The 22,251-nt window shown below is 36.9% G+C and overlaps 6 protein-coding genes across 8 annotated transcripts in view; 2 read left to right on the top strand and 4 right to left on the bottom strand.

The window, feature by feature from the left end:
- Positions 1–233: 233 nt before the first annotated feature.
- dtr (defective transmitter release) lies at positions 234–3,800 on the bottom strand. Its single transcript, XM_066399799.1, has 8 exons — positions 3,706–3,800; positions 3,402–3,583; positions 2,966–3,339; positions 2,851–2,915; positions 2,710–2,795; positions 2,523–2,660; positions 2,225–2,452; positions 234–2,116 (listed from the first exon to the last, which is right to left on the bottom strand). The coding sequence occupies exons 1-8, from the start codon at positions 3,798–3,800 to the stop codon at positions 234–236; spliced, it is 3,051 nt and encodes a 1,016-aa protein (XP_066255896.1).
- Positions 3,801–4,343: 543 nt separating this feature from the next.
- On the bottom strand, positions 4,344–5,497 carry LOC136415101 (protein takeout-like). Its single transcript, XM_066399513.1, has 5 exons — positions 5,338–5,497; positions 5,190–5,282; positions 4,987–5,137; positions 4,766–4,914; positions 4,344–4,710 (listed from the first exon to the last, which is right to left on the bottom strand). Exons 1-5 carry the CDS (start codon positions 5,399–5,401, stop codon positions 4,409–4,411), a joined length of 759 nt encoding a protein of 252 aa, XP_066255610.1. The 5' UTR covers positions 5,402–5,497; the 3' UTR covers positions 4,344–4,408.
- Positions 5,498–10,541: 5,044 nt separating this feature from the next.
- On the top strand, positions 10,542–14,465 carry Chpf (Chondroitin polymerizing factor). The gene is made up of 10 exons (XM_066399375.1): positions 10,542–11,110; positions 11,377–11,595; positions 11,707–11,858; positions 11,914–12,066; positions 12,121–12,327; positions 12,412–12,578; positions 12,818–13,032; positions 13,085–13,332; positions 13,396–13,564; positions 13,615–14,465. The coding sequence occupies exons 1-10, from the start codon at positions 10,687–10,689 to the stop codon at positions 13,887–13,889; spliced, it is 2,229 nt and encodes a 742-aa protein (XP_066255472.1). The 5' UTR covers positions 10,542–10,686; the 3' UTR covers positions 13,890–14,465.
- Positions 14,466–14,542: 77 nt separating this feature from the next.
- On the bottom strand, positions 14,543–16,743 carry LOC136415026 (zinc finger protein 557-like). Its single transcript, XM_066399376.1, has 3 exons — positions 16,508–16,743; positions 16,190–16,454; positions 14,543–15,828 (listed from the first exon to the last, which is right to left on the bottom strand). Exons 1-3 carry the CDS (start codon positions 16,631–16,633, stop codon positions 14,747–14,749), a joined length of 1,473 nt encoding a protein of 490 aa, XP_066255473.1. The 5' UTR covers positions 16,634–16,743; the 3' UTR covers positions 14,543–14,746.
- A 159-nt stretch (positions 16,744–16,902) lies between these two features.
- LOC136415027 (glucose dehydrogenase [FAD, quinone]-like) lies at positions 16,903–19,853 on the bottom strand. The gene is made up of 8 exons (XM_066399377.1): positions 19,467–19,853; positions 19,279–19,409; positions 18,997–19,224; positions 18,725–18,945; positions 18,237–18,672; positions 18,015–18,184; positions 17,614–17,811; positions 16,903–17,554 (listed from the first exon to the last, which is right to left on the bottom strand). Exons 1-8 carry the CDS (start codon positions 19,636–19,638, stop codon positions 17,278–17,280), a joined length of 1,833 nt encoding a protein of 610 aa, XP_066255474.1. The 5' UTR covers positions 19,639–19,853; the 3' UTR covers positions 16,903–17,277.
- Positions 19,854–21,440: 1,587 nt separating this feature from the next.
- The window catches only part of Liprin-gamma (liprin protein kazrin), a 36,118-nt gene continuing 35,307 nt past the window's right edge, over positions 21,441–22,251 (top strand). For 2 of the 3 annotated variants that reach the window (XM_066399468.1, XM_066399464.1), the window contains exons 1-2: positions 21,441–21,720; positions 21,818–21,989. The gene's annotated coding sequence lies outside the window, so the exon portion shown is untranslated. The remainder of the gene's footprint in view (positions 21,721–21,817; positions 21,990–22,251) is intronic. The other variant, XM_066399465.1, reaches the window with a different exon arrangement.

The raw sequence follows: 22,251 nt of genomic DNA, 5'->3' as shown, positions 1-22,251 counted from the left end.
TTAAAAATGCAGACAGGTAAATTTGATGATGATTCTACTCCGACAGCTTAATATTATTTAAATCACATTTGATATTCTTCAACTTTGACTTTTCAAAGCTGTTTAGGATTTTTTTTTAATTATCTTTGGTATGTCCTTGAGCGACCATTGTAAACAATATTCCCGATGACTTATGTTCGTTCTTTATTATCAGTGCAAAAAAGATACAAATATGTATGTTAAGCAGAAAGAGATCACTTTTCAATCTTATTCCTCTCTTGAGCCAACTGCATCTCCAAAGAACGCGACACGTTCCTCTTTACACTACAGATAGTTGCTGTTTCTTCCATTAAAGCATCATCAGCATCGTCTTCCAAGCGTATGTCCTCCAAAAAATGTTCTTCAATTATCTTCTCCCTTTCTGTCTTTATTAATTCCTTCTTCTTGTCTAGGTCACTCTTTTTTGTCTCCCTTTCTTCCCCTTCAATAACTTTCCTCAAAGTTTCCATCTCGGCTAAAAGTTGCCTTTCAGCTTGACTATCAACAATCTCCGCAACCGTACTTTCCTCCACGCTATTTACCACGTCACCCCTTTGAAAAATCAATCCTTGCTTCTCTACATCTTCAGGCAAATACATCCCCATGTCATTGAAATGTTTTTTTAAATATTTATCATTTATTTCCTCCTCAGGCTTCCTTAGCGGTTTGCTCAGGAAGATTCTCTTAGGCCTATCCTTCTGCAGCTCTATAAATTCATCAATTATTTTAATCTCCTTTTCCAAAGCTTCATTATAATTGTCGATAATATCTTGTCTAGCACATCGATTCTTCTCCTGGAATTCTTCGAATTTCTTGTTGATTTCCCACATGCCTTCCCTAACGTCACCTATAGTATTGTTGACCACCACAGAATTATCTACTTTTATAATTTCTTCTTCATCCTGCTGTAACTCGCTCATAACTCTATCGGTGTTTTCATGTTCTTGACGGTTCTTGGAGAACTTCAGAACATTGTAAATCATGGGGTGTTTTGCGTCAGATACTACAATATCCCTCTCAGAATAAGTGATGTCATAGCAAATACTAACTGTATCATTCTGATCGCATAGTGCTTTGTCCTCTTCTTCACTTATATCTTTCGGTGACACTATTTCAGATTCCGGTTTACTTTCTTTCTTAGACTGAAGAAGCATTTCGCCAATCCCACTTTTACACTCGTCTTCTTCTTTATTCCTTTTACAGTCGGCGAGCTGTAAAGTCATCCGATTTTGATTGGGAATTTTTATGTTCAAATTTAGCAACTGTCTATAACTAACATCATTAAGTTCTTTACATTTGCTATCTTCGCGCAAGAGACATACTGGAAGCTCTTTTTCGGCCTTCACTGAGATGGTAAAGTCACCCTCTTGCACTTCCATAGAGCTCATTTTGATTGCCTCACATTTATCAACAATTGATGCAAATGCGCTCTGCCTCTTGATGCTAACTTTTTCTTCATCTTCTTTATTGCTACTGTCACTTTCTTCTGCTTCACTGTCATCACTGTCCTCTGATCCATCTTCTAAGTTTTGATCCCGGTAGATCGTGAAGAAGGTCTTTGGTTTGAGTGGGCTTGGTTCACTTAATAGAGCAGACGCTTCTTCTATTTGGTCTACATGTTTTTTTTTAATTACGTTAACATCTTCTTCTAAGGTGTTAGCGTTAAGTTTCAGCTCTTCACTTCTTTCAATATTATCCACGCTCTCATCATCAACTCTTCCAGTCTGTACTTCTTGATAAATCAGATTCTCTAGATCTTCGAATTTGTTTATTTCAGGTTGTGAACCATTACTGGCTTCAGGTTTATCCATGAGATTTTCAACAGATTCTATTGCCAAAGCACCCTGATCTTCTAAGACTTGAGTCTTAATTCTTCCCTCATTTACACTGCCACTTGAAGTAGTTTCTGGAAGGGACGTATTAAAGTCTCCTTTGGCAATGTCTAGGTTGGTTGTCAACACGGCTTTAAGATTTTCACGAGTTGTTACCTTCGTTTCTTCATCAGCATCTATAGATTCGGTTTCAGCTATGGCTTGTTTGCTCGTGCAAGGCCGAGGTTCGAGTTCTTCAACCAGGCGTTTTTGGTTATGAAAAGGAGCTGGAATAGAGCAAAAAATTGTTAAATCAGTGTTCTCATAGATAATGCGCTATTCCAATAAAAATAAATTGGCTTTAAAGCAGCAGTAAAAAGTCTACAACATCTCACCTTTGCTTGAAAAATCAAAAATTCTGCTGCGAGAGTTAGAATGATTCTCAATAGTTTGTCGGTCCATCATAAAATCACCGTCGGAATCAGTATCTGAAGATGCAGAGCTGGTCTCATCCCCTCCACTGCCATCTTCTTCTACTGCTACATCTCGTCCATAAATTACCTTTCTTTCTTTGTCTAAGAAAGGTTCTTCATTATCAGGGCCGTTATCCATTGCAGAATTCCCTGCAAATGATGGAACTTCTATTCGCAGGATATTATGATAATTTGATAAATATACCAGGTGCTTCAATACGATTGAAATTATCCAATTTGGGGTGAGACAAACTTTCGGGTTCGCTCTCGGAGTCTCCCACTGATGTGCAGAAACCACTATCCAGGATCTGAGTATTGTCCCGAACTGCACGTTTAGCGTCCTTCATTTTGATGAGAGCTATACAGAGATTGCATAGGATCGTGTAAGGAACATAGTACCTTATTACCATTAACACTGTCCATTATCTTTTGCCTTTCTCTATCAATCCAACGTTTTCTTTCATCGTGTTCTTCTGTTATGCCACCTCTTTGCCTATATGCAAAATCAATTGCCTTAGTTTAAATTTGGCGAAAATTAGTCAATATACCAAGCCTCTGCACATGCCCTTTCTCTTGGGAACACTGGACGGTCATCCAAATATTGAAGATGAGCCTAAAAATCTCTAAACTCATACCGAATCCTAAGCCAACACAACAACATACACAAGCAAGAATCAATGTCTTCCTATAGGCCGGTATCTTCCTGATTACAGGGTTGCCCATCAAATTCAAAACCCTCAGTCCAGGCATCCGTCCTAATGTCTTGACTATCAAGGGGTTATCAATGTGGTTGTTGGCTAAATCGAGCACCGAGAGCTCTAGCAGCTTCTCCAAGTGCTCAAAGTCCTCAAGACTTTCCACGTAGTTGTTGGCGATGTTGAGGGTGTGTAGGCTCTTCAGGCAATCCAAATTCTCGATTGTTTTCACTTGGTTGTGAGAGAGATTGAGGGTGTCTAATATAAGACAGTTTTCCAGGTTTTCGATCTTCTTTATGAGGTTGTAGTGCAGAAAGAGGCTTCTTAGGCCTTGCTGGTGGTCTAGGTAATGGTGTGTTGGTGAGAATACCTACCAAGATTCTTGGTTTTTATTAATTACTTGCCTAGGCCACTTATTTCCTTTAGGCCGTTATTTTCTAACCATAGGCACTTTAGTCCAGTATATTCTTCCAGATTTTCGATAAAGGAAAAACCTTTAAAATGGAGGTAAAGGACGTCATTTAGATACGGAGTTTGATAAAGGCGATTTTCCTTGCAGTGGTTCTTGAGAAATTTTTTGGTCATTCTACAAGAGGAGGACATCTTTAGGTGTCAGTTACATGAGTTCTTTGACTAGATAAGTGATGTGCTAATAATCAAAGTAGTTTTTTCTCTGGGCTTCACATCCCTAGATAGCATTTTCCATACCTTGGTCCTTTAAAGATGTCCAGAGTATTGTTTTTATTGCTGTTTTCCACTGTTTCGGATAATAAAAGCTTTTCAGTAACCAGGGCGTCTGACATCTTTTTGCCGTATCAAATATTGATCAATCACATTCAGCACATAGCTACCTAATAGCTATATACATTGCTATGACAACAGCTTATTTCAGTTTACGTCAGCAAATATTACAGTTTCAATAAAAATGCGGTAAATAAATTAGTCCTAATAGGTGTTTAACATATAAGTGAATTAATGAACACCATTAATAATTGACACGTGAACCACGCGCGTGCGTTTCGAGGGATGAGATTATTAATCGCCTCTCAATTTACGCGTTAGTCACAATATTTTTCAGTCATGACTCTGTGCGATGTTGGTTATGATTCTTGAAATAAAAACGTAATTTTGAATTTAGTAAATAAAGTAATTCATCATTACAATTTGAAATAGAAGCTATTCGAAAAACGCAGCTTACCATTCATAGGAAAATTGCTGGACGAAAATTCAAACCCGGTGAAAGTGACAGGACTATGAGATAAAGCACAAAGACAGATGACAAAACTTGCTTTATGCACTGAAGTCAAATAACTGAGCGTTAAAGTTGACTATTAACGATCAATTTTGCATGCATTAATCAACAAATAATCAGTCAGCGGGAAACTTTATTATACAATTGCAAAACTAAAATTCAAGCCCCAAAGAGCTCTTCTTCGGGAATCTTTGAGAATACGTTATTGGCCGCATTCTGGTGCAAACTTGATAGCATCTGCTCGAATCCATTCTTCACATCTTTGAATATCTCCAAAGAGTTTTCATTTACGGTTTTACTAACCTCCTTGGAAATTTGTTCGTTGCCTGGAATTAGGTTGGGGAAATCGAAATGGCAACTTTCAGCAGTCATTTCTATAGTGTAGTCTTTTAGCCTCAAGTGGGTTTTTTCCTTTTTGGTGTACAGTTCACACTGTGCAACGTGTTTATTTAGAAGACGCTCTAAAAACATCTGATTTGCCACGAACAAAGCAGGTATCATTACCGAATTGCTTACCTAATGTGACGTTACATCTTCCTTTTCCATTAATTGGGAACAAGAGAACTTGGCCGTTCAACTCATAGTCCGCCTCCATTCTTGATGCAGGGGTGTAAATTTCTATTTCCCACTTACATGGAGTTTTTCCAGGGACACCATAGTCTAAACTAGAAACAAGAAGCTGCATTGAGTGGTTTGTAGAAATGGAGGATTCATAGGATGCACAGGCACCTACTCACCTGAATTTTCTAATCTCAGAAGTGGTGAATCCATACATGTAAATGTGTTCATATTTTTGATTGAGCTTCACTGATGTCTTGGAATCGGCGATGAGTTCCAGTTTTTCCACGTAGAATGGGTCAATTGTAGAAAATCCCAGCTCTTTGTTGCCTGATAAAACAATTTTGGCTACCACTTTTTTTATAGGAAAATTTGTCGTTACCATTTTTTAAAAATACTAAAGTGTCTCTTATGGTCCTCTTCATGCATTCGATAAAGTTTGGGTCCGATTTTGAGCATTTTTCGATTTCAGGTGCTGCAATGAAAATCGTATTCCTGTAAGAAGAAGGGTCAGGCGATGCAGTACTTACGCAAATGTACAGCTGCACAAACACCAAAAATGACTATCACGAGGCCCTGCAGCTTAAGAAACATTTCACCTTTTTATTGTAGTTGTTTCTTTACATATGCACAAGACGCATTGGACGATGGAACATTTTATATGCGTCAGAGTTTTATTGGTTTTTTACTAATTACACGTCGTTCTACACGTTCGGTTAAGAGAAATAACGAGTGTTACATAGATAGTCAGTGGCGTAATTAAGTCAAAATTGCAGACGCAAGGTTATTGAGAATGAAACATCTACATAAGTGTCAGGGCAAAATAGCTTGATTGTGGTCGATATTCCCCAGAGTTGGAATATTTCGATTTATTCTACTCGTGTTGAATACTTCAAGAAGAAAATTCCTGAAAATTACAGAAAAGTCTAAATTTGAAAACTTTCACCAGCAGGTGGTACCAACGTATTTTTGAGACAATTTACCTATATCTACGCATGGCCGTTTTTTTTGAACGCTTATGGATTCATTCTTAAACAATTAGGTGTTACCTGCATACATTATTTCGATAATTTGTTTATCGGGTAATTTCATGGTAATTTTTTTTTAACCGCCAGAATTTAACTAGCTACAAGCAAAACAATTTATTAATGGACAATAATATTAATATTACGAAATTTAGCAACATAATCGGAATATTAATGCGCCGCATGCAGTGTAGTAAGCATTTCTATAGTGGTCAGCGCCTATAGCTTCCTTACAATAGCTGTTAAACATCAAACGCTCTTAGTTTGATATTTCCAAGCTTTCAAGTGGATGACGTCTAGATTTAATGATATTCCCAACCACATTTGTGTGGATTTCCTAGCGCACACATGGCGAACCTATTCTAGAAATCCCCCCTCGCGAAGGTTTAATTTTCTCATTCATTGAAAAAGATATCTAGCCAATCATTAATCAATGAAGATATACATAGAGATATCTTTAGTTCCCCTGTATAGGCAAATTGTAGTGGCGGGCGCGTATGCAAAAATGTGCAACAAAACTGCGTTTCTTAGGGTTACCGTTCCTATCGCCTTTTAACATCTCTCTCAGGAACGCTTAACACTTCTACATTGGGTTTATCTAAGACTCTAATTAGAATTAACGAATAATCCTTTTTTTCCCACAACAAATCCCTGGTGGTATTGCCACCTATGTAAATTGGCGTTTTTGATGGTTTTGCGTTTTCCAATTTGCATCGTTCCTGCATTTTTTTTAATTTCTGCTAATTCGCGTTTCAGAACTGTGTCTAATGAAAACCGGGCCCAATGAAAGCTTCACAGTAAATATCGCAAAATTTACAGCTTTATTTGTTAGATAACAGTAGCGAAGGGGAATTGCCTTTGATGACTCTACAAACCCTAGTAAAGTTCCCTCAGTAAAGGGACATTTTTGGCGATTGAAATCGCGGAAATGAACCAATGAAGCTATTGCGCCAATGAATTTTGAAGTAGCAATGGTCATCAGCTGTATATCAAAAACCACTGGAAGAAATAAAAGCAGAAAAGTCTTTTGTTAGGAATTCCACGCGAGAAATTGCAGAAAATAATTTTCAACTCTATCGCTAGAGGCCACAACTGTACAACAAATTTCTAAAATTTCACATCAAATATACAAGGTGTTCCAGGCTCTGGAACTAGTTGTAATTAGTTCATTCCTCAGGTCTTCATCAGATGAGCAAAGTTTGAAAATATTATATATAATTTTACCATTATTCCTTTTTCAGATGTTTATCATTTTAATGTCTTTAGAACGTTTCATAAGGAGTAAAAATTAACAGATCGCCAAGCAGCGGTCGACCCGTTGTATTAAGTCATGTAGTATGAAATGAGTAGAATTGAATTGAAACTTTAGTCATTTTTTTTTCATATGAAATGTTTTTATTGTCAATCGAAATATGCACCACCATTATCAATACACTTCTGCCATTTAACGGGAAGTTCATTAATTCTCCTGCTGTAAAAGCCTGCGGGCCGGGAGTCGATAAACTCTTGGAAGGCAGCTTTGACAGCCTCGTCAGAGTTGAATGTTTTCCCTACCAAGAAGTTATCCAAATTTTGAAAGAAGTGGTAATCAGTGGGTGCTAAGTCGGGTGAATACGGTGGATGACGAAGAGTTTCCAATTTCAACTCCTGTAGCTTGGCCAAGGTGACTTGTGCGGTGCGTGGCCGAGCGTTGTCGTGCAACAATAGCGGTGCGCTTCGATTGACTAATCTTGGCTGCTTAACCGTCAGTTGCCTCATCATTTCGGTCAGTTGTCAGCAGTAGACATCAGCCGTAATCGATTCACCAGATTTCATGAAGCTGTGATGGATGACACCTGCGTTGGACCACCAAACGGACACCATAAGCTTCTTTTGATGAAGATTTTTTTTCGCACAATGTTTTGGTGGTTCATCTTGATCCAACCACTGCGATGAACGTCTGGTATTGTCATATAGGATCCATTTCTCATCACAAGTAACAATCCGATTCAAAAATGGATCGTTATTATATCGGCACAACAAAGAATACTTTGATCTTCGGAAATACATTCCCCGCATAATGACCCACAATTTAATATTTTTGCTCTCTTTTTAATAGAAGCTGAATCACTGGGTCCACATAAAAATACGTCGTGATTAATTTTATTTTCGAATAACCTGCTTCTATTGGCATATATTCGCGAGGTCATAAATCTGGGACTAACTGTCGTTATTATGATGTTGCTCCGACCGCATCCCATAATGTCCTTGACGGCCAATATGTATCAAAAAGTAACATAACTACATAATCTTTGTGCCCTTTATACTTATCCCAAAGTCAGCAATTAGAGGCTGACACATCCCGAATTCCAAGATAAACACAATTATGTAAATTGAGGAATAAAAGTTCAAGAACACAGCTGAATCCACAAAATCGTTTTAGCAGAAACCATACATAATTTATAAGCTATTATAGAAGCTTAATAAAATTATCATACTAAAAAATCGCTTATCCTTGCGTGTGCGTTATAGATTTCACCTCTAAGGAATCCAAATAAGATAGTGAAATTCTTTCGATTTTCAAAGTAATATGGAGTTGATATAAAAAAAAAATTATATTGACTGTTAAGTTTTGTTAGACGCGTTAAGAATGTAGATACCGCACATCATAGTAGCTGCATTTTTGGTTCTGACTGGTTCTTGATCTGTAAAACTAGCCCCGCTCGAAACAGAACTTTGCATCGATTGCCCAATTAAATTTCGCAACAATAATCAGGATAAACAGTGAATCTGTGTGGTACTGCGGTCATTCAGAGATCTTCATCTTTATCTACATTCAGAAAGTGATTGTAGCCCACATATCCCTATTTTTCCTCCTTAGGTGTAAGTTATACATGCAGCTGAGCCAACGGTTTATTGTAATTTAAACACGTCTAAAACACATATTGTGAATTAATTTATATTAAAAAAGTGGTACATGGCCTATGCGATTTCTATCAACACATTCTGGCAACAGTGACTACATGTAGAAATTTAATCGGGTATTCCCCGAATTCGGGCTCTGGGATGCGTCGGCAGTTCGTTTCGTTTTCAGCAGGAATTGTAGATGGATGGGATTTCCTTACTATACAGGGTGTCTCTAAAAGGTCTTTATAACGCTCTACCATACGTAGCTGAGATCAAAATAAAACGATTTAACCACATTTGCCTTAGTCCAAAAGTTGATAATAACCGAGCTACAGGGTGGCACACAGCAACACAGCAACAGAGCAACAGGGGTTAATTTTATTCGTCGCATTAATTTTTGTGTGCGTGTAAATGGTGGGCATTTTGAACAGTTACTTAAGTAATTTTTTAATGTTATTTCTAATATTAAAAAATAAAAATTTAGAAAATTACGTTCCTTTCCATTTACTTTACAAGCGTTTCTCTCGAAAATGATTGCAGTTAGCGACTTGATTAAGGTATACCTTTTTTAAGCAAAAATACCGCGCAAATACGTTTTTTCATCCCAAAACTGATTTACCGTTAAAAACAAAAAAGTTTGAAGGACATAAACCAGTACCTAATGCGCGTACGTGGGATCCTCTGCGATTTACCGAAATTTTGTTTGTAGATATGAATTCCTCATCCCGAAAAACCCCCTTGTAGAAGATTTCATGAGTTTTCCTCTTGCCATTTAATAATTATAGCTAAAAATTGAATTTTACATTTCAACTTTGCCACCCTATAGCTCGGTTATTATCAGTTTTTGGACTAAGGCAAATGTGGTTAAATCGTTTTATTTTGATCTCAGCAACCTATGGTAAAGCGTTGTAAAGACCTTTTAGAGACACCCTGTATAAACCATTTCTATAGTTTTCTCATCAGAACGAATTAGTCCACGTCCCAATTTGTTGAGAATATATTTTCTTATAAAACAAAGGGGTTTTTGCTATGTAAGTTTAATAGTTTTATAATTTTCATGGAAATTGTCTTCCAGGTAAAGTTGCAACTACATTGATCTAGTGTTTTTTTTTCAGTCGCACTGTATCGAAGTCCTGATAACCTTGCCAAGAAGATATTTTCCTAAAAGGGGAAAAGTTGGACAATATCCGTTTTATAAATTCATCATTTTTATGGAAAATATCCGGTTAGTAAGCTTACCAGGACTTTGATACATATGGCTGTAAGTCGGGTCTTTCAAATTCCTGGTAACTTTGTCCGCAAAATAATGTTCATTGAAACGGCGTAATCTGAGCAGAACATCTATTTCCATAAAAATGATCTTAAACTTTAATGTTGGGGCTACCTGATAGATGGCGCTATCGTAACTTAGGAAGACGGTTGCCTTTCATCTTTAGTATTTCATGATTATATTGTGAAACACCACAGGCAAAAGATTATTCCTTAAACCTACTCAAGATGATGGGCTTGGCATACTACTCAACTATAGATTATTCAATTTAAATGCAATTTAAATGTATCATTTGTGTCCTACTTTAAAATTTAACCAAATATATGTAACCAACCTTACATAATAATTAAAGGAGCCCGAGTTTTTTACGTTTAATATAAGACCGTTCTAGCGGACTGTAGCTACCTATATCATTCTATCTCTTTCTTACCTGGGTAGTTTATAGTAGAGATAGAAACAGCAGATGTTAACGTCACGATCAATCAATATCAGTTTTAAAAATATATGACATGGCACCAAATTCCCATATTTATTTAAATATTTTTTTATTTTAATATTATCTGTTTTAACATAAATTATATATTTTGATGTTGTTCTGACATATATTTAATAATCTTTAATATTTCCTGCAAATTATGTTTCTTTCCAAACAAATCACTTATAAATATTTCTAACATTTAACTAACCTCTTTAGCACCATGTTAAAACTAAGTAAAAAGTTTATTTCTGAAAACATCTACCTTTTTCTGGGTATTCTAATAGGCCTTTACGTATCCACCTTCATAAACACTAATCTAGACATTTCCTGCGACACCAGCGAAAATCCCTTTAAGGTGAACAGTAGACTTGCTCAAGAAATCATCAATAGTTCAATTAATAAGCTTGAGCCACGAATTTTGCCTGAAAAACCCAGAGGCGAAACCAAATCAAACTTTGTAAGGCCCAGGTATTACTCAACAGAATTGGGAATAAAGGAGAAATTGTTTGTGGGGATTTTTACCTCCGAGGACAAAGTTAACACCCAGGCTGTCCATATAAATAAGACTATTGGACATGTGGTGAATAAAATTAAGTTTTTTATTACTGCCCAGTATAAGCTTAAGACCAAATTTAATCTTACTGGTAAGCTTACCTAGCAGGTCTCCCAAACGAGTTCCTTATGTCTATAACTTTTTTGCTATTGTATTTACATTTTATCTAAACTCAAATGTAGTTTTAAATCATAAAAGTACCTTAAAAATTTTGTTTCAAAGAAGTAGTCAACAAAAAACTTGCAGGCACAAAAGCCACTTGGTTGGGATATCCAGTATTTGAGTTTGTATTTAATGCTTTTTTGTAAAACAGTAGATCTGGCTCTAGCTCTAGCTAACAAAATTAATTTCTTTCAGGATTAGTAGGATTTACAGATGCAAGAAATAAATACCGACCTTTCCAAGTCATCAAATATGTGGCAGATACATTTGCAAATGACTATGACTATTACTTTTTTTCCAATGATTATACATTTATAAATGTCCACAGACTAAGAGAAATTGTGGACAAAATTAGTATTAGTATGGATGTATTTTTAGGGACACCAGTATTAGACAGCAGCTATTGTAATTTGGGTAAGTTCTAAGTAGAAGCAACAAATATTTTTCATATTTTGAAATCAAAATGAATATATAGTGTGTTCTTATTTAAATTTCTATACAGTATTTGAAAATGATAATTTGTAGATGCAGGGATTGTTATAAGCAACTCTGTTCTAAAGGCAGCTCGAAAGCATTTAGAATGGTGCATCATGAACGCCGTTTCAGACGATTATAGTGAGAATTTAGGGCGCTGTATTCACCATAGTTTAGGCTTGTCTTGCCAAACTTCTGTTCAGGTTTATTTAAGGAGTAAGGTCTTTGTGCTGCCCAGCTAAAAATTCTCAATTTTAGGGACAAAGTGTACTTTCTTATAAATTAAAACACTTTGATCTGGCGCAGCATTTAAAGAAGTTGAGCACAGATCTTAAATTTAACAACGCCGTCACTGTGCGTCCAGTAATTGCTAATGATGACTTTTTCAGGCTCAATGCTTATTTTCTTAAAGTATAAAGTGTTCCTTGGGTTAATAATTTATTTTAATATATTTATTACTTTAAGCAACACTTGGAAACTTACAATAAACAAATAACTCAATTATCTAAAACTTTAACCCAGTCATGGCCCCCTGGGCAAAGGCCTGGCTCTATACCGGCAACTCGCTTTGATATGCCTCGTCAGAACTATTTTAATTTGAGCCACATTTTCTTTCCCGATGACTTTACCGTAATTCGTCAACATTCCGAACCTGAGCTCCAAGATATACAGGTGATAATAATTGATTAAGTATTTACATAATCATCTATTATGTAAGATCTTGTCGTTATTATATAAACAATGTTTTTATTGTAGAACATTTTAAAGCAAGTAATAGCTCAAGTGGAAGACCAATATCCCAAGGCTTATGAGTTCAGGCGACTGGTTAATGGTTACAAATCGTTTGATCTGAGCCGAGGGCTTGATTATATCCTTGACTTGGGATTTCGCGATTTGAGTAATGGCAAAGAAGTAGTAAAAAGGTTGATGCGCTTTGTATTTTATGTGTCTTTTTAAGGGCTGTTACAACATCATTATTATTTTCTGTAATAATCTAGTTTTATTTAAATCTTCAAATCATATCTATTTCTCATTACACATCTTTGTTCCCAATTCGTTCCATATTCATTAATTGTTCACTATTTAAAACATTCTGCAGTTGCACACTTCCTTATGGATAAACAAAAAAGAATTGCTAATTTGACTTTAATGCTTTTTTAAGGTTTGAGGTTTGTAAACCTCTCGGAAACGTCGAATTTGTTCCTGCCCCCTATGTAACCGAAAACAGTCGGGTGTCCATTGTCTTACCAGTGCAGGAAACTGAAGTACTTCAAGTTTTCAATTTCCTATTGAGCTATGATGCCTCTATAATGGAAAAAAAAGAAAAGACCTTTCTGCTTCTCGTCCTGTTATATCAGTACAATACTGAGAGCCAGGGTTAGCTTGAATGGTATTACTAAATGAGGGAAAAAAGGAAGAAGATTTTTAGGGCCTGACGATACCTTTGCCAAGCTAAAAAATTTTGTCAAAGTCGCCACTACCCGGCATAGTAGTGATGACGTTAAAATCGGGTGGCTCTCAATTAGGCTTCCTGAAAGTAAAAGCGTACTGAAGATTGAAGACAATAAAGCCTTGAATTTTGCAGTAGTGGATTTGGCTTTGAAGAAGTTCGGCGTGGATAGTTTAACTTTGGTTTTGGACGTTTGGGCTAACATTACCGTAGATTTTTTGAACAGGGTTTGTACTATTTCACATTAACTTGTTACTTTTGTGCAACTGAGGTAAGTGTTTCAATTAAAGGTGCGAATGAATACCATAGAGAATTATCAAATTTTCTCGCCCATCCCATTCAGACAATACAATCCTCAAATATCCCAAATACTGCAGATAGAGGTGACTAAAATGGCCGGTCATTTTGACCGAGAAGACTACAAATATATCTCATTTTATGGGAAAGATTATGTGGCTGGTAAGGTTTTTTAACTTGTTCTAGCTTCCTCACAAAAAGCAATATTTTAGCTCGCAAAAGGTCCCAAAAAACCATCCCCCTGATAAGAGTAGACAATGATATACCTAAACTACTAACGCAAGAAGTAAAAAATAAAGGGAACCTTTTTAAAATGTTTCTCCTTAACGGTGATGATTTACACTGCATGAGAGCGACCGAAATGAACTTAAGAGTCATTCACCATTTCGACCAAAACGGAAATAGGGCGAATAAGTTTTATGGGAATGAGGCCCAACTTGCTAAATTACTTTTAACTAAACAGGAATCTATACCTGAATTGCTGTGATACCCCATGATGTCAATGACAAAATGTGTTAAAGTTAATGGGAAATGAATGCAACAGTGCCTTATGATATGAATTTGCTTGTTTCATGTAGTTTGTTCAGTTTGCATATTTAATGGTTAGGTAAAAAGTAAGAAGAGACAGCTACAATATTGGTAAGTGTGTTTATTTAATGTAATAAGGTTTGGAAAGAAGAAGCTTTTGATTCACAAGTAGATAGCTTCTTATTGTTTTCCCAAAATTAAAAATAGAGTGTCCCAGGATATATTCAAATATCCTGAGACATCTTTCACATCATATTTTTTGTACTATTGCAGAAGCTATGAAAAATTAAATTCTGCAGAGTGATTCACCTCCATAATTTTCCGGTTTTTAAACTTATTCAATAAATAGGCCAATTTAAAATTAATGAGCTATTATTTTCCCTAAAAGAATTGAGTTGGAAGTATCGTTTTCATCTCATTGATCCGTTTAATTTTGAGCTGATGCCTATTTATTTTATTCTTCTCATCTTCATGGGGCACTAATAAAATTTTTACTCCTCATTTTTCGGATTTAAATTAAGTACCTACGTAACAACTTACTGGGCTTTACACCCTCAACAGTTGAAATTTGTGTTGAATTTGAGCAAGAGATTTTAGTTTATAATAGGAACATAATAAAAATCAATTATTTATTACTTTAATGTAATGTGAAAAATATTTTATATAAATCAAATATTTGGTAATAAATTCCTATTAAATAAATAATATGTATGTCACACTTAAAAATATAATTAAACTACTTAAACTCGACTCTTTTGATGCAACACCAACTTCCAAGAATTCCTCTTTCCATTGACTAATTGGGAGGACAATCTTCTATGTGAAATTATTGGAAACAACCGACTCCAAATACTTAATATTCCCATCCTCATCCAAATGCTCACTATGCTCCTTCTTCATATGATTTTTTCTATAATAAGTATCGCTAAACTTCTTTTCACAATAATCACATTTATATGGTTTTTCTCCAGTATGTGTCAGCAAATGTCTCTGCAGTTTATTGTTAAAGGTGAACCTTCTAGGACACAACACACACAAAAACCTTTTTTCCAGTTTTGGAGCTTTCCACGTGCCCAAATCATGAATTATCTTCAGGTGTTTGTTCAAACCTTCCTTGTTCTTGTACTCTTTATCTTCACATAAATGACATTTAAAGTTTTTCTGGTTTGAGTGGCTTAATATGTGCTTAGTAACTTCTGATTTGTTAAAGAATTTCTTGCCGCAAATGTGACAAGGATGGTCTTTGACCCCAGTATGTCTCTTCATGTGTAAAGCCAAAGAGCTGTTAATGGGAAACCGTCTTTCGCATAACACACAAATATATTTCCAATCTTGCGGTTGTGTGTGCTTCACTATTTTATGAGTCCTCAAAATGCTGGTGGTGTTAAACCTCTTTTGGCACACATTGCACTCATACTCCTTCTTATTCAAGTGTATTTTATTGTGATGGAATAAATCTCCAGAACAGACAAACCCCTTCCCACAGGTACTACAAATATAAGGTTTTTCATTGTTGTGATTTCTTTTGTGCACTAAAAGGCTGTGTGAAGTGGTAAAACTGGCTTCACACAGCTTGCATTTATAAGGTTTTTCAAATGTGTGCTTTGACCTTATATGGGCAGACCAATGCTGGTGCCTGTTGAACTGTTTACCACAATATTCACAAGTGTATGAATCTGGTTTCTTTGACTTTTTGGCTCTGGATTTCCGAAGTTTTGGTTTTTCATCTTCATCACTAGAATAGGTATCTTCATTTGGAAAATAATCACTGTAGTGGCCAACTTCTTCAGCTTCTTCTTTAAGGCTACCTTCATTCTTTATTGTCAGATTGGAGTGTTCATGAAGATTAATGTCTTCTTCTTTGGGAAGGACTTTAGAGTCAATAGGTGGGTCAGAATCTGGAATAATATGTGATTTGTAAGTTATGTTTAACAGACTAAAGTAACTGCAAGAAGCCAAGGAAACTAGAAAGCAAGTTAATATTTTCCCATATATTAAGGTCAAGTGCAATATTCACTGGATTTTCTGTGACTTCTCATTAGAAATTCCTTTGACCAATGTGCAAAACTTTATGAAAACTCCAAAAATTCTTTATGTAGCAAGTTTATACAGGGAGCAACAAATTTACAGGTTCTTCTATACCATAAGGTTTACAAGATTGCTTATATTAAGGCAAACATACGCAATTTAATGCTTATGTAGAAAATACTTTTCTGAGATATCTGTAAAAAATTTAATGTTTCAAACATGTGAAGTTACCTGTATCTTTCTTTCTGTCATCACTGGCTAAGTGGGTCCTTGTTATATGACTTTTTAGGAATCGCTTCTTCTTAAACACCTTTTTACAAGTAAAACAAGTAAATGATTCATTATCTAATTGGTTCTTTTGTGGCTCAGACTCCTGCAGTTGCAGATTTCCTCTTCGCAACTTATAACTTTTCCTGCATAAGTGGATAAATTTATAAACTACATCTAGGTTTATGAGACAGGTGTTGCAGAGGCTTAAATTATTATCTTCCCATTCCTGTAAAAATTTAAAGCAAACAAAATAATGCCTATAAACAGATGTCTTCTTACTTGTGTGGGGTCACAGAGAGCCAACTTTTCGCTATATTTGACTCCGTCCGAGTCTTGCTCTGTGGCAGATTCGAAATCTGACGTTTCTTTGAGGCAAATACAGCAGAAATTTGTGGTTTTGTTCATTTTTTAATTCATCTTTTTGTTATTTTATGGTTTAATAATAAACAAATACAACTAAAAACAAACTTTGGCTTTGATTGGTAATTGGCATTTGTGATTGGAATGACAAGTGACAAGAGACAGAAAAATGGGGATTAGTGATTTATATGCTCATATGAAAAGCCAAATTACCGAATGAAGAACTAATTTAAAGACCCATTTTTTGTCCATTTAGCCAAAACTTGGCTTACAGAAAGCACAATTACACTTTATTAATATTTCAATTAAAACTAATAAATTTATAACACAGAAAAAATTAGCTTTCTAAGATTCCATAATCCATTAATAGATGGTGCCACACACAATGGATACCAGGTCCGTTTAAATAATGCTTATAAATAGACGAAACATTTAACCTACCAGGGTGAATTTAAAAGTAAGCTGAATGCTAATCAAAAATTGATTAAAGAAACCTAATCAAAGATTGAGATTTTCCCATCCCTATCATAATATGCCTATCCCAGATATTTTTAAAGCTTAACTTTATAACTGCATATGAACCTTATTAATATAAAATATTCTACCTCCCGGAAAACCCCGAAATACCTGCATCGTTAGTTGCAATTTGTTCTTTTCAGTGCCCAAAACCAATTTATTATAGTGCAATTTCATTTACGGTCTATTCTATTTAAATAATCTTCTTTTATGAACCGAGCCCCCCTTTCGGCAACCATGATAATGGTTGCCTGAGGATTGGCCGAGGGTAGGTCGGGGAATACAGAGGCGTCCACTACCCTTATATTATCAATACCGTACAGTTGAAGCCTCTGGTCGACGCACGCCTCTGGGTTCGATCTTAGGCCCATTTTACACGAACTTCCTTGGTGGTTTTCGTGACCTGTTTCGAATTTCACTGCACAAGTCCAGAAATCATCAGAGTCCCACCTAAAATAGGAGTTTCGCTGCTTTGTCCATATATTTTCTATTTTAAGGACTAAACTTGCCTATACAGGTCTGCACATGATCCATAAGGCTTTTTTTCCAACTTCAGGCCATACTTATTCTGCAGTATGGTGGTATTTACAAGCTTTTGCACGATCCTTATTCCTGCAATCAGTCCATTGACGTCCTGTTCATGTGTAAGATAGTTGGCTACTATTTTTGGAGCTGCAAATGGATCCTTGGAATGTAACCCTATGTATCTACAAAAGTACTCTTTGTAACGGATGCGTTCAAAAAATTCCTGGTGAAGAGTGTTTTGAAACAAAGTTTGTTTGTTGAATACGTATGTTGCATCTAAGTTCGACTGTAAATAATGATCATATTTACAAATCGTTCCAGGGCACTCTTAACTTGAGGAATTTTTTGATAGGAGAATTATTGCACTTAAGGTATTGATGCGTACCCTCTGCTTTTAGTATGAAGATAAGTGGGAAAAATTGATATTTGCTCTTTGACGTTGGATTTCTCATCCAAATCCAAGCCTGGCGAACACTTAGCGATAAACCCCCCAAAATAAAGCTGAATATCTGGATTTTCAGGAACGCTGTACTTTGAGTGTATTCGGGCAGTAGTCTGGGACAAACTATTGTATTTACGTAAACTTTACAACTTTACTAGACCATACTTGCGCTAATCCAGTAGAACTCATGGGCCCACTCTGATCATGCACATATTGGGAAACACTCCTCATGTCCAACATATCTTTTTTAGGCGTGTCTAAATTATAAGTCAGTTGAAAAGACACGTGATTTTGCACTCCTTTTCCCACAGCAGGTAAATCATGAACTTGCTTAATACCCACAGATTCTAGCATCTCTTTGCCGCCAATTCCAGAGAGAAGTAGCACCTGAGGTGTTTGTATGGCTCCAGCGGACACTATCACTTCTTTGCCAACATTGACCGAATAAGTCTTGTTGTTATAAACAAGTTCCACCGCAGAAGCACGTTTCTCTTGGTCTATGATTATTTTTGTTGCAGTAGTGTTAAGCATCACATGCAGATTTGGGTTGTTTCTCTGAGGGCGTATGAAGGCTTTAGCCATGCTCAGACGAACACCACCTCTGAACGCTAGTGAATTATTTACTGAAGAATATTAAGTAGCTCTATTAATACCTGCTGTTCATTTGGGGCACTCCAAATCCATTGAAGTTAAAACCGTTCAAGTCTGTGCTAATATTGTAACCGATTTGCTCGCCAGCTTTTAATATGTCCCAAGCCATTGGTGGTTGGTAAGGATATCTCTGTATACTCACCGGGCCTTTAGTTCCATGAAAATCTGCGTCTATTATTTGCGGATCTCTATTATCTTCATATGACTTAAAGTCCGGCAGAATCTACTTTGGGTTTGTGTTAACAGGTCATACTCCATGATATAAGTTTCTGACCTCATCATAGCTCCAACCAGTATTTCCAGCATCCACCCATCTTTTATAGTCGTTGAAGGTCCCTCTCAAGAACATCATTCCATTGATAACTCCAGTTCCCCCCAGCACTTTTCCTCGGGGCCAGGAACAGCGCTTGCCTTCGAAGCCTTGGCATCCAATTGGTTCAGCCTCAGTGGTGAAGTTCCAATTAATTGGAGAGTTTATGTAGTTGGTAAAAAATGAAGGAACCTGAGAGCACTTAAGATGTATTATAGTGTTAGGAACCCTAATGGGGTGGTTAACCTGGCTGCCCACTGGTTCATCGTCTCCTGCTTCTAGCAGCAGAATCTTCCAGTGTTTAATTTCAGCGAGTCTTCCTGCAATTGTCGAACCTGCGGTGCCTGCGCCGATGACAACAAAGTCATACTTAGAGTCTGCAACGACATTAAAGCTTTAAGGCTTTGGTTTGGCGGGCTAGCAAAAGCTATTACCTGGCACCTTTTTAGGAGTAATCCTACCTTGTGTGTCTGACACCTCACAAGTATTCCTCAATAATGAGTCAACTAGGGACATAAAGAGTAAAACCGTGGTTCCACCACTACAGGTGTTTCCCACACTGAAACCATAACTCAGTGAGCTATTACCACATTGTGCGTTAAACATATCGACAAATTTAAGTATTTACTTTGTTGCATGAAAAACGTTTATATAGGGGAAAAATTCATTCTTGAAGTTGCCAGACACTAAAACAGATAAGGTGTTTAGTAGTATTCCTGCGATACAATCATTATCGCACAGATTGTCGCAAGCTATGGTAATAAGGCATTTTTGTAGTAACTTAGAAGTAATTAGGGAAGCTTCTTGAGGACACACACGTGTAGACGTTCATAATGTATACATTTTCAGGGAGATAATGTGATTTATGAATTCATTTAGATGGTTGTGAAATGCTTTAAAACTACGTATTTTAAAAAATGCGTGCTCATGTGATGTTTAAGAAATTATGGTAGAAATTAGCATTGCGCCTTGTCCATTGTTGTTCGTGGGTAAATATTGCGATGGGAAAGAAGTCAGAGGAAATTTTGTAATAAACCATTAAGTAATTTAATGCTTAAGTAAACAGTTTGATAATTTCTTCTCCCTAGAGCTACCTAGCCTGAATATGGTTGGGGGTCAAAGACCTGTCCGCACCTCTACGTGGTGGCCCCTGAAGCCTTCTCCCGAGTCCTGACTTGGCTCCTCGAGTCAACCCCGCAGGAAGGAGAGAGAGTACAGTAACAGACGCGGAAGGCCGAAGGATGGATGGTGAAATGGGTGAAACTATGTAGTCTCTGGGTGTCCAAAGAACGACATATTGCAACATTGTAGTAGATGACGGAACTTTATTTAGTTCCAATTTTTTATTGAAATCGTACATTTTGTTAGTTAATCGAAGAAGCGATTTATCACGTATTGTAGATGATCCTTCTTTCGCATATATTATTAGTTTGCGAGAGAGCGTCATCTATCTAGATATCTCTGCCAAGACCTTCTGGAAGGTCATTTTTTATGAAAATCGAGAGATTATCTAACGTCCGGACTGTGTGTCGATTTCATGGTTCCTATAGGAATTATCTTGTTGGCAAACTTATCAGGAGTTTATATGGCGACATTAATGACCAATTTATGAAACTCCTAGTCAATTTACCAACGATATATTTTTCATAGAAATGACGAATTCCAGGCAGGGCATTGGTCGGATTTCACGAAACATGTCTGGCAAGATGGCAAGGCTTAGTAGGCCTAAGGCCAATATATCAAACTCTTGGTAGGTTTACCAACCAGATAATTTCTATAGAGGCGATAGGTTCAGAGGAGAGCATTGGCTAATCCACTTCCAAGGAAATTATCTTGGTTACCAGGACATTGATATATCGCCCTTACTGTTACATCATTCGCGAATTTATCAGGAAAATCGAATCCTGTACTTGAGCTGCGGTGGGCACGCTTAAATGATTTAGGGCCAAATTATTAAATGTCTGGTAAGATAAATTCCATGGGCACAATATAATTTTTCTTAGCGTCCATGGAAATGATTCTTTTGGACAGCAATAATTTCGCAATTAGATCTGCTCTTGACTGATTTTTGCACCGTATTCACCCTCAATTATAATTCTGCGTATGTACCAACAATCTGTGAGTGTGCAAAGGACATAACTGTACCTGCACACTTGTCCAAACCACTCTTGTGAAAAGAGGGCAAGTGACTAATAATATTCAAATGTCTTTGCTGCCTGTGTGTGAGGTGAACGTTTAAGGGTGACAAACTAACTCCCTTCGCTCAAGCCAGACGGAGAGGTGTCTGGTGCCTCCTGGACTGGGACACTTAAGTGATGAAAGTTGCTCCCCTATTCCCATATTTCACCCCATCCCTTCGAAAAGTCCGGGACCCTTATTAGAGCCCAGAGAGCGTCCACGTAGAGGCAGCACACGTAAACCGGAGCGCTTGCGCCCCTTTCCAGTCAATGAATGAGTGTCAGTCCTGCTCTAGCTCCGAATCTAGTAAAGTAATCGTGCCCCCACACTTTCAACAACGGACACTTTTTATTTAATTAATCTCACGCTAATGTATGACAATAACGGCGATTCGGAGGTGGATTCTTCTTCAGACAAAAGCGCTTCTTCCGGCCGTGCATGTTTGTTCGATACACATACTGCAGTTCGTGGTATGATGGTGATGTTTGTGAGCGGGGTTTAGAAACGAAGGTAAATATGAATGTGCCACTCGTAGGCAAAATCGTCTGTTATCGATAATGTTTGATGATAACGCCATTTGAACGAGTTTTGTTTGCTTTGTCCATAGGGACATTACGGTGACGATTTGTTTCGTGCTTTTGGTTGACATTCACGGGGAATAAAAAACGGTGTTGCCTTTGTGTTGGTTTTTGAGCTTGGGTGCGCCTCCATCTCACAGAATGCCTCAATTTGTCGCCTAATTTCACACCAACAATACTCGTTGCTTGAGGGGATTAAAGGTAGGTTCATATTTTTTATTTTTTTGTTGTCATTCGAGTAGAGAATGTTACTTAGCACCGAACCACCAGCGTGTAGTTTTTCGCCCCAAATCCCCGTCGCTCTATAATATGTGGTTAGAGCGGTAATACGAGCTTAAACCGTTTCCTGCTGACTCCGTATTTTATCTTTGAAGCTCCTGTCTTTGTTATGTGGCTTCTCAGTGTTCATAGAAATATTATACCCGGTGTCCCAGGAACAACAGTACAAATGAGTATTGGGGGC

This window comes from Euwallacea similis, chromosome 19 (genome assembly GCF_039881205.1).
Source record: "Euwallacea similis isolate ESF13 chromosome 19, ESF131.1, whole genome shotgun sequence".
Lineage (NCBI taxonomy): Eukaryota > Metazoa > Arthropoda > Insecta > Coleoptera > Curculionidae > Euwallacea > Euwallacea similis.
This window is presented reverse-complemented; position numbering and strand designations above follow the sequence as displayed.